Genomic DNA, 12733 nt, shown 5'->3' with positions numbered 1-12733 from the left:
TTACAAGATAGTAGTTGCCTCGATCCACCTTCTTACCTTTCTTAAATATCGGTACCACATCAGACATCCTCCAATCCTGTGGCACCACCCCTGTTACAAGAAAGTCTAAGAATTTGAGATACATTGGTCTGTCAATTACTGAACTCAATACCCTTAGTATCCATTGATGAATGGCATCGGGACTGAGGGATTTGTCGATGTTTAATTTGCGTAATTTACCAGTCTTACTTCCTTTTGCATTAAACTAGTTATATTAGGTGGTGAACTTTGATTTTTACATGTTGAAAGATGCCTGGAAGAGACTGTTCCTTGGTGAACACGAATGAAAAGTGTCCATCTAATATCTCTGCCTTTTCTTTGTTCTTTAATTATTTTGTTTTCATTGTCTTTTAAGGGGCTTTGTTTTAATCATCTTTTAACCGGTTCATGACCTACCATCGGCGCTAGCAGAGCTTTGTGCAGCACTGACATTTGTCTACGGTCGGCAGTTTTGTGCTGATCAGGACCCCCACAAACCTTATAAAGAGGGGATCCCAGCCCACAACACTTCCTGTGACCCCACGACCTCATTGAGACCTGATTGGTTCAGGTCCTGATGAGGTCAACGTCACACCAGCCAATGAGACAGATCACTGGGAAAGTTTGTTGTAACAAACGCTGTTTCTCCTCTGATCTCCTGTCAGTGAGAGATTTGAGGAGAAACAGTGTAACAAGTGCTGCTGGCAACAGCTGTACCATTCAGCGATCTTGTTATGAAGTAAAAAAAAAACAGATAAGGCAGGTTAGGGTTAGTGCTATAGTTAGGGTCAATGCAAGGCTAAAGTTAGGGCTACTGTTAGGGTTAGAATTACTGTTAGGCTAAAGTTAGGGTTACTGTTATGAATGGGTCACCGAGGAGGATAGCAGGACCAGGCTAAGCCACCAGAAAACCAGAGAGGTTGGTAACTAAGCAGATTGCAGAACCCTGATCCACACAACTAGCAGTAACTGTGGAGCGTACCTACGATGCCCTAGATGCCTCAGCACAGCTGGAGAACTAACTCAGCCTAAAGCAATAAAGGTGAAATCAAAACTGCCCCAGAGCAGAACCCAAAGGAATAGACCGCCCCCAAACATATATTGTCAGTGAGACAAGATGAAAACACAAATGCAGGCAGAAAAATAGACAGAGCAAATGATGGGGCCCAAACTTACAAGACAGGACAGGAAAGGAAAGACACTGTTTGCAATCACGCAAAAACTCTGAAAAATCCAACACGTCTGATGCACAAAAAACACTGAAGTCACACGACTTCATCCCCCACTATATCAGCACTCTGGAATATACTGAAAGCAAAGCAAAAAGAGACCACTATAACAGGGGACAGAACAAACTGACACAAGCAGTAACATATGGGTGGTGATCCAGCACAGCCCCAGCAGGAGCAAGCTGACCCGCACAAAGCAGAGATAGACAAAACCAGATCAAATGCAAAAAGATTAGCAAATGAACCACTTAGCTGAACCATGCAGGAACAGAGCAGGAGACATCAGACCTCAGAAGGCACAGGAAGAAAATCACCAGCAGGGATTGAAGGAAGTCAGCTGTCTCAAATAATCCAGTCAGAAACCCCAGATCTCCAATCATCATCATCATTATAAGGTGGCAAGCCTCTGTCAAACTGACCAGCTCCACTACCTCCAGTAACCACCAGAGGGAGTCCAGAAAGGGAATTCACAACAGGTTACTGTTATAGTTAGGGTTAGGGTTACTGTTAGGCTAAAGTTAGGTTTACTGTTAGGGTTAGTTTTACGGTTAGGCTAAAGAATTCTTGTTAGGGTTACTGTTAGGGTTAGGGTCACTGTTAGGGTTAGGGTTGCTGGTAGGGTTATGGTTACTTGTAGGGTTAGGTTACTAGTAGGCTAAAGTTAGGGTTACTGTTAGGTTAAAGTTAGGGTTACTATTAGGCTAAAGTTAGGGTTAGGCTAAAGTTAGGGTTAGGCTAAAGATAGGATTAAGGTTAGGCTAAAATTAGGGTTAGGGTTAGGCTAAAGTTAGGATTAGGCTAAAGTTAGGGTTAGGCTAAAGATAGGATTAAGGTTAGGCTAAAGTTAGGGTTAGGGTAAGGCCTCTTTTACACTTCAGTTTTTTGCATCAGTTATAATCCGCCAAAAAGGCGGACAAGCGGATCCGTTCTCAACTGATGTGAACGGATGGCACAGGATCCGTTTTCAGACGGATCCTGAAAATGAAGAAATTTAAAGGAATCGCTGGAGAGAGAGAGAGAGAGAGAGAGAGAGAGAGAGAATTTTTTTTTTTTTTTTGTCCGGCACCCAGAAAGAAATTCGGGTTAAATCAGTGTTTGCAGGATCCGCCAGAGAAAAAAACGTTACCAGCTCCGTTTTGAAATTTTTGAGGATGGTGACGGACAGCAACTTTTGGCGGATCCTCACAAAAAACGGATGCAACGGACAGCAATCCGTCACAATCCGCCATTAATGCAAGTCAATGGGAAAAAAACGGATCCTCAAAAAAAATTTGAGGATCCGTTTTTTTTCAAAACCTGGCGGATTGTGACTGATTGTAAAAAACGGAAGTGTGAAAGAGGCCTAAGGCTAAAGTTAGGGTTAGTCTTAGGGTAAAGTTAGAATTAGGATTAGGCCAACGTTAAGATTAGGGTTAGGCTAAAGTTAGGGTTAGGCTAAAATTAGGGTTAGTGATAGGCTAAAGTTAGGATTAGGGTTAGGCTAAAGTTATGGTTAGGCTTAAGATAGGATTAAGGTTAGGCTAAAGTTAGGGTTACGGATAGGCTAAAGTTAGGGTTAGGCTAAAGTTAGGGTTAGTGTTAGGGTAAAGTTAGGATTAGGATTAGGCTAACGTTAAGGTTAGGCTGAAGTTAGGGTTAGTGATAGGCTAAAGTTAGGATTAGGGTTAGGCCATAGTTAGAGTTAGGGTTAGGCTAAAGTTAGGGCTAGTGTTAGGCTAAAGTTAGGGTTGGGGCTAAAGTTAGGGTTTGGATTGAGGCTAAAATTAGTGTTAGGGTTGGGATTAAGGTTAGGGGTGTGTTAGGGTTATTTTTGTGCTTATTGTTATGATTAGGATTGGGATTAGGGTTAAGGTGTGTTGGAGTTAGGGTTGTGGTTAGGGTTATGGTTGGGATTAGGGTTAGGGGTGTGTTGCTATTAGGGTTGTGGTTAGGGTTATGGTTAGGGTTGGGATTAGGGTTAAGGGTCTGTTGGGGTTAGGGTTGGAATTAGAATTGGGGGTTTCCACTGTTTAGGCACATCAGGGGCTCTCCAAACACGACATGGCATCCGAGTTCAATTCCAGCCAATTCTGTGTTGAAAAAGGAGAAATTGCACAAAAAAATTTTGGTTCATTTTCTTATTTTACACTAGTGAAAAAAGCTTGGTTCTGAAGTAAAATGTTTGTGCAAAAAAGTTAAATGTTAATTTTTTCCTTCCACATTGCTTCAGTTCCTGTGAAGCACATAAAGGGTTAATTAACTTTTTGAATATGATTTTGAGCACCCTGAGTGGTGCAGTTTTTAGAATGGTTCACTTTTGGGTATATTCTGTCATATTGAGCCCCCAAACTAACTTCAAATGTGAGGTTGTCCCTAAAAGAAATGGTTTTGTAAATTTGGTTGGAGAAATGTGAAATCGCTGGTCAACTTTTAACCCTTTTAACTTCCTAACAAAAAAATTATGTTTAAAAAATTGTGCTGATTAACTATTAACTATGTTATGCAATGTGACTACTGTATCCTCACCCATCCTCATTATCTCTCGCCTACTGCATCCTTACCCATCCCTTGTAGATTGTGAGCCCTCACGGGCAGGGTCTTCTCTCCTCCTGTACCAGTCATGACTGGTATTATTTAAGAATACTGTACTTTGTTTTTATTATGTATACCCCTCCTCACATGTAAAACGCCATGGAATAAATCGTGCTATAGTAAGAAATAATAATAATAATCAACCTAAGCTCCTGCTGTTTCTCTAGTGACGCTCATGGCACCTGCAGTATTTTTGAAAACACCACCTGAGCTTCAGCTTCTCTACTAGTTCTCTTTAATCATTTTTAAGGACATTCCTCCTTCTTCTAATTTTGTCATTAGTACCAATGTGTACCATGACCGCTGGGTCTTCCCCAGCACCACCCATCAATCTGTCTATCCGATCCACAATATGCTGAACCTCAGCACCTGGCAGACAATACACTGTTCGGCATTAATTTACTGGACCGCAGATGACCCTGTATGTCCTCCTAATTATAGAGTACCCTACCACCAGCATCTGTCTGGCCTTTGCTGCACTCCTATTTCACTCCTTCCTACAACAGTCATTTTCCTGTTTGCTAGGAGCAATGTCCTGCTGTAGAAATCCTAGTCTTGGTCTTGCTTTCTTTATATCAGCCAAACAGGCATATTTACTAGGTTGTGCCAGAATAGGGCTGGACTCCCTGGCACTTTTTCCCCCACCCTTTCTCCTATCTGTCACCCAGCTACCTACTTCTGGGTCCTGATCTTCCTCATCTCCATCCTCCCCCATACCACTAGCCCCAGCCAACGCATGCTCAGTGAGCTTAAAAATTATCTTTCCAGGTGTGCTATGCTCCTCAGTGATGCTGTCTGCACAATTAGATGCAGTATCTGAACTTACAAACATGTAACTTACTGACATCGAGTGCAGACACCCTCATATAGCTACAGTTTTAGGCGCTCCCTCAAAACGCATTTGTTCAGAGCTGGCCTATCACGTTCCCTAATCAAAGTCATTTTATGTGTAAGTGTGCGTATGTAGCCAATTCACTACCTCCATCTATCCCTCACTCCCTCAAGATGGCTGGACCATCATTGTAAATACATCATTGTAAATACACACCTGTACTCAGTATCTCCCCCACCTCATTGTAGACTGTAAGCTCTCATGAGCAGGGTCATCTTATTTTTCTTTAATTATTGTATTGTTAGCGTTGTTTTTTATGACTTGTGTTTTGAAACTGTTAAACTGCAAAGCGCTGCGGAATATGTTGGTGCTATATAAATAAAGATTATTATTATTGTTATTATTTATTATTAAGAGACTCATGCATGACTTTAGGCTCAGACTGCTTGGATGATTTGCAAGAGGGTGAGGTGGAAGAACGATGACTAATATCCTCAGGTGTCAACTGAATGTTTTCTTCAGGGGCCTGGGTGGAAGAAAGTGTGAAGAAACTGGAGCCACACTCAGCCATTCAATCTAAAATGACTGCCACATGTTCTGACCTCACCATTTGTTCTATGGTACTGAGACCTACTAAATAACGCTGAATGTCCTGTTGCCTGCATGCAACTGAGGAAGGTGTTGCAGTTGGACACGTAACAGGCGCAGACTGGCCACGTCCTCTTCCTGCATCAGCTACACTATCATCACCACTAGCGCCATGATCAAGTCTACATCCCCTATTTGATACTCTTCTCATATTTGTCTCCCTTAAAAAATACATTGTATGCAAGAGGCTTGAGTCGGGCACTCTAAGCAAGGCTATTATGAGCAAAAGGTTTTAATGTACAAGTTCTTTGTTTCCAGAGTTCAACTTTTCATGCAACAGAGCAATAAGGGTTTTTTTTGCCTCAGAGTCCAAGATTTAGATGGCATAGAGCAAAATAATTTTTTGCCTTAGAGTACAAGGTTTATATGGCACAGACCAACAGGATTTTTTGCCTCAGAGTAGAAGGTTTATATGGCACTGATGAATAGGGGTTTTTTTTGCCTCAGAGTAGAAAGTTTATATAGCACAGAACAATTGTATTTTTTGCCTCAGAGTATGAGGTTTATATGGCACAGAGCAATAGAATTTTTGCCTTAGAGTATAAGGTTGATACAGTATGTCACAGAACAATATAAATTTGCAGGCTTTCATGGCACAGACTACAAGGCTTGTATAGCACAGAGCAACATGCACTTATGGCACAGAGTAACAGGCTGTTAGGGCAGTCTACACAATGCGGGTATGGCTCACAGGAACAGGCTTTTAGCGCAGTCTACACTACACTGGTATGGCACACAGGAACAGGCTGATATGGCACAGACAACCACATGCACGAGGAACAGAATGTCAGCACAACCTGAGACCTGGCCTTTATGCAGGCAAGCTCACATGGTGTGCTGGCCAATCACAGCCATTCCAGTACTTGGCATGGCTGTGATGGCTCAAGAAGTACCCACAGCCTAAAAGCAGCCTTTCAAAAAGCTTTATTTGGCTGGAGAACAAGAGCATTATAACAGACTTCCCGGAAAAATTCTAAGTTTGAGGTCCGTGAACAGACGCTAGGAGTCCGGTACGATCTCCGAACTTTAATCTACACTCTTTTGGTCATTTAGCATGTGTAATCACATAAACAGATCATCAGATAGGAAGGACCAAACTACAAATATTAGTTTGTAGACTGCAGTCATGGAGACAAATAGTTCTGTACATGCGCTATACACACAAAAACAGTATATTTTTTCTAAATATTACTTACAGGAGGGTGAAGGCTTCTGTTTATCAAATCAGAGAAAATTGCTTTAAAAGAAAAACATTTTTACAAAACATTTAATCTTAAGTTAAAAAATAGATGAAGATAATACTATTTTACTAAAACATTTTGCTTGTTATTACTTTGTGTGTATGATCAGCTCATCTGCAAGACACACTGTCAGAAACATTTTGCCAGAGACTAGTGTTTTATAACTGTCCAGCAAATTATAGATTAGATCATATCCATACTAAATAGTTTATAAACTTTGGGTCATTGAAAAGGTGAAAAAGAGCGCAAAACTAGAACATCTACTGCAAGTTTCATATAATCCCGTAAAGAGATTAGTTTAAGATCATATCCTTCTGAACTTCAATCAAGTCATATATTTTAAAGGGATTGCTGACAGAGGTAAAATCTATATCAGAGGTTGGTAAATTGAATACTTTCCGAAACACTTTTTGTAAATAAGCAATTCTAGCCTTCTAAAATAACTTTCATCAAAATATATTATGATATATGGTACATCAAAAAATGAACAAAGTCTTATGTGATCTCTAGTCCTACCATGTACATCAATGTATTTAGATAGATAAAAGGCAGACAAATCAAAAAGAACAACAACCACAAATTAGTGGAATAATGGTTTACTTCGTGTTATCAAAGCTACGAGTGAAAAAAGAGGCATACAAACCCTATTCAGGCATGATCTAAAAGAAGTGAATAAATAAATATATGTGATAACAGGTTTTTTAACAAAAGCACTAGATAAACACATTCACTTAGTACATATGTCTTAGTCTGAAATACTTTTTAGTTATTATAAAAAATATTTTTTTCCCTCATTGTTTACTGTGTAGTCACCTACCCTTAACCCCTATCCAAGTGTCTACAACGTTTTCCAAAATATTACTACTATTATTATTACTTTATTTTTTGTTCTCCATACATCCAATACATCCAAAGAGTATTCTGGGTGTCATACTATTTAAACCAGTCACTGCCAAGTTATCTAATGTAGAAAAATATCCTATTTTGTCAACCCATCCCATTATAGGGACTATAAAAGGAAATATCTAACAAGTTTGTTTACTGTTTCCAGTGACAACCAAAGAATATTTCAATTCATGTATGATCTGTGAAATCGGCTACTACTTGATGAAAAAGGTATGTGTATATAACATTTTTTGTACTTATATAGACATTATACAGAGCAATTTTAAAGGGACTCTGTCAGTAGGATCAACACTCCAAAGTCATCTAAATGAGCATGCAGGTCATAGGAAACTGAATAAAATGATATCTTGATATCTGCAATCCAATGTCTTGTTTCAGAGATATCCATGTTTTTCTTATATGTAAATTAACTGTTCAGGGCTATCATCCGAACTTAGATCTGCATGGCAATCTGGCTTCAGGGCTTATTTTAAAGGGAATCTGTCACTGGAAATTTGCGGGCTATGAAAATGCCCAGTGTCTGGTCCAATGGGCGGTGTTTCTTCGTTTTTTTCTCCACCCCATCCGTGGACACCGTTGGCGATATTTTCCGGAATTAGAGTAGTTCTCCTCCATATTTCGCACGTGTGCAAAGCAATTTTGCCTTATACACGCGCAGTATGCTTTGCCCAACATGTCCCGGAAGTATTTCGCTGTGTTCTGGGACATAGCGCTCCGGCACATGTGCAGTAATGATTTTTGGCTTTGCCCGCAGTTGGGTAAAGCATACTGCGCATGCGCGAGGCAAGATTGCTTGGCGCATGGATGAAATATGGAGAACTACTCTAATTCTGGAAAATATCACGGACGGTGGCCACGGATGGGGTGGAGAAAATAAGAAGAAACACCGCCCATCGGACCGGACACAGGGCATATACATAGCCCGCAAATTTCCAGTGACAGATTCCCTTTAAATGGAAGGGGGAGTTACCAGTGTGAGGCATGTTACTAACACGGAACAGTAAAACTGAACTTTGTCTGATTACACACACATTTAAGTTATAGTGGCACACATCTCTGCAGTGAAATCAGGAGAGCAGAGAACAGCCATTATACATCTCACTGGTATCAGTCACTTTTATTTAATACAAGCACTGGATGCAGATTCTCATACAGTTCAGTTTCCAGCCCATAGTCCTGAACAGATCATTTATATATAAGAAAATCATAGATTTCTCTGGAATAAGACATTGAATAGCAGATATTATGGTATATTATTCAGCTTCCTATGACCTTCATGCCCATATAGACAGTTTAGGAGGGTTGATCCTACTGTCAGTTTCCCTTTAAGGGAAATATATTCTATAGCAAGATTATAAAATCCACAGAATAATTAGTTATATTGGTTATGCTAAGGGAAATAATAACAATTGCATGATGGTGTTATTCATTTTGAATAATCACATTGTAACCATCATATATCGAAAGTTTTTTTTATTTAAAGATACCGTCATCTTAGCTATTTTAGAAAAATCCTCCATTTTTCTTTTTTTTTGCTCTAGATATAATGTACATCTCTTCCATAATACTTTTTCTTACTCTTGATCTTGTATTAGCCCATGCAAAACTTAATATTTACAATTTTATTTAAAATGTCAGCACATTTATATTAAATGTAAAAAAATTAAAATGTATTCTTTAAAAAACAGCTTGTCACAATTATAAAGTAAATTATTATCTAACCAATCAAGCTATTATTAATATCATGAAAAATATGATCATAGTGAGTTCAGAACTACACATAAAGACATATAATATAGAACAACATATAACATTGCTTTTAATTGAAATTATCTCATTGTAAATTGTATGTAAATAGAACATTTGCATGTCATAGATTGTACTCATGAATATACGGGGCAGAATACAAAAATGAGATCCCTGTTTTTGTGTGGTTCATACAGGATATTGCTTATTTGGGACTCATTCATCAAAACTGTCTTTGTTCCTTATACTATTCAAACAAAGATCATCTTTTATTTTACCAGAGTAGTTTAAAAAATGAAAGAGACCTCGTTTGAATTCAACAAATCTATGTGCATATAAACTCATTCATAAAAGAGAAAAACTGTTTTGCTGGTTACAGTCAAATATTCCAAACTTTGACTCAACAGTCCAGAGTCCCCGTTACAATTTTTCTGCACCCCAGTTCCTATATGTATGGGTACAGTTTAGAAGCTTGGCATTGTACCTATGTCGATGGTATGACAATTCTTCCATTATGACCACTTCTAGCCAGACCTCTCCAAACAGTAGATGGGTGTAACTGGGTCCCAATGGTTGCTGCTAATTTTGAACTGATGGCACTGCTGAGCATCTTCTGATTTGGAAGGTAATTAAGCAAGATGTGTGTTTTCATCTGCTGCAATAAGTTTTCACATATCTTGATTTTTCTTAAAAACAGCTTGGCCAGCTGACCTTCTTGATGCAGTATAACTACCCTGGGTCTTGTTCCTGTGCTCAGGTTTGCCATGGTCTGTGACATGAAGGAAGAGCAAGGTGTCCTGGAAGCAATGATATGGCCCCATACAGAGCCTTGACCTAAACAACATCAAGTCTATCTGAAATTACATGATGAAGCAGAAAGATCTCAGCAAGCCTACATCCACAGAAGATCTTTGGTTTGTTCTCCATCATGTTTGGAACAGACTCCCTGCTGAGTTTCTTTAAAAACCGTGTGTTGTTTGATTTGATTTAGATTCCTCATTATTTCATCTGCTTTGAATTGTATTAATTGATAACAATAAACTCTTAACACTTGTATTCTAGAAAATATTCTTACTTTATAGCATATTTAACACCTGCCTAAAATTTCTGTACTGTATTGTAGTTGTCATAACATAGAATCCATAAGCGATTACATAAAAAATTGACATCCATATAATCGGACATGCATGCTTGTTGCAGATATCTAAGAAAAAATTAAAAAAGCCTAAGAAAAATTACACAAAAATGATTCTAATCAATGCATGTCTGGAAAACAACATGTCTATGCATACTGAAACCACTTCACCAGCAGTTGCGAGTATCAGTTCTTCAAAAGGTAAAGGAGGAAGATACCTGAAGAATGTGTTGTATTGTAATAAACTACTGAATATGATGATAGGCGGCCATTTTAAACCATTTCCAAACAACATGTCCCTTGAAGATTAGTTTCATATAACTAGATTTGTAAATTTGCAGAACAATAGGTACTGGCACACAGGAAATGAATATAAACTCTACCAGCAGTTACTTCATGATCCAAAAAACAGCATTTAGCACCCTGTTAACTTTAAAGTCCAATTTTTATTGAAAATATGAACCGATGTGTACAATAATATCTTAAAGCATTTTTGAGCACCAGCTAACTCATCATGGAACAACTTGCCATTCAAGACATAGGTTCCTGTGTGCTCATTCATAAGGCCTCCAGAAAAAAACATATGATAAGCAAAGTAGTGGCAGACCTATCAGGGTTCAACCTGTGCAGCCCCAAATGGGTCCAAGAGGTAAAGCGACCTACTTTCACCTCCAAAGCATGTTGAATTGTGCATTATGATGAGCTAATGGACATCAAAAGGACCAAATACTGTTATTGCACAAGGGCCTTTATATCAGATTCTGCTTTTGGCCACCACTAGCAGCAGAAATAATGGTGTACAACATTTATCTGTGGGGTTACTTGAACGATAGAGTTTATAAAACTAATCGCAAGACAACTTCTCAGCTGTTAAAGCACATTGAACTTCATGTTCAGAGTTCAGAGTTTCAAACAAGTAGTGCTGTATAAGGCGTTTCTTAACGTTATAAGATGGACAAAGTTTTGCGTTGACATTGTAAAAAACCACCTCGGGCATTTCCTGTAATGGGTAATCTCATCATTTTTCCATTATCCTATACAAATCACACAAGGGAAACAGATTTCTCTTTTTTGTGGTCCACCCAGTATTGTAGTGCAATAGCTACATAAAAAAAACATTTATATGACATGAAAACATGTTAATGAGATAAGCACATACTGTACAAATACAGTACATAATGAGGTTATAAAGAACAAATAAGAAGAGTGCAATTGTTTTCACGAATTAAAAGCTGGATTTCGTACTCCACATAAAACCAAACTGTTTTTCTTATTTCTGTTCAGGAGTGCAAGGGAGATTATGAAGAAACCAATGCTGGTGACACCAAGGATTACCACTCCTGAGATAAGTGCACTGGTGATTGAATTCATCTGAAACTGCACACTATGTGGCTGAGCTGCAGGAAAAAAGGAGATTTATGAATTAATCAATTTATGTATCTTGAAGAAGGTTCTGGGTTAAGCCAAAGTGTGATATAACCACTACTCAAAAATAAAACATGAGGGAGAAAGTAGCATAAATAGAGTCTTACCCAACAAACATTATACCATATATACTTGTGTATAAGCCGAGTATTTAAGCCCCCTTTTTTGGCTGAAAAAGACCCCCTCGGCTTATATACGAGTCACTATCCCTGAGATTAAAAAAAATTGACATACTCACCTCTCGTCGCTGGGGGCTAAGTGCCGGTGTCCTGAGCAGGCAGGGACACCGGCGCACTACAGTATGGGAGTCAGGTGCCGGTGTCATGATTGCTCAGGACCCCGGCACTGGCTATATTTACCTGTCCATGTTCCACCATTGCACGCCCTCTGTCTTCTGGGTCCTCTGGCTGTGACATTCAGGTCAGAGGGTGCGATGACGTAGCAGCAGCATATGGGACATATTGTATTATGGAGCACATCATGGGGCTACTATTAACCTTTGTGCATCATTATATGGGGCGTATTTTTCTATGGAGCATCCTATGGGGCCAACATTATCCTTTGTGCAGCATATGGGGCATATTGTATTATGGAGCATGTTATGGGGCCACAATTAAGAGAAACACGTGGGAAGACTCTTGGAAGCATATCTTACTCCCAGATCGCTGCTGAGAACAATGGTGTCACACCTTTACTCAACTTTAACGACTGACAATAAAATATTCAAAATCAACAAGAAATTGAAGTTTACAGGAAAAAAATGTTAAAAAACATTCTTTCTTGTGTAATGACTTGTTTATAAGGCAAAATTTTAAAAGGATTAAACAAATATTTAAGTAAATCAAAGTTGAATTTTTTATTAGATGTGTATTATTTTCTTAAAAAATAAATTGGAAATTTCAGTGTAATTTATGAAGGAAGCAAGAACTGCCAAAAATTAGATGGAAGAGGCACTCAGATACATCCTGTATTAGACATAAAG

General features: G+C 38.8%; 1 protein-coding gene across 1 annotated transcript in view; it reads right to left on the bottom strand.

The window, feature by feature from the left end:
• Positions 1-11544: 11544 nt before the first annotated feature.
• ZPLD1 (zona pellucida like domain containing 1) overlaps positions 11545-12733 on the bottom strand; it is a 244609-nt gene continuing 243420 nt past the window's right edge. Inside the window, exon 10 of the mRNA XM_073586265.1 lies at positions 11545-11723. Coding sequence (XP_073442366.1) covers positions 11545-11723 — 179 coding nt within the window. The remainder of the gene's footprint in view (positions 11724-12733) is intronic.

Source organism: Dendrobates tinctorius, unplaced genomic scaffold (assembly GCF_039654945.1).
Source record: "Dendrobates tinctorius isolate UK_male_01 unplaced genomic scaffold, ASM3965494v1 ptg000091l, whole genome shotgun sequence".
NCBI classification, from domain to species: domain Eukaryota; kingdom Metazoa; phylum Chordata; class Amphibia; order Anura; family Dendrobatidae; genus Dendrobates; species Dendrobates tinctorius.
This window is presented reverse-complemented; position numbering and strand designations above follow the sequence as displayed.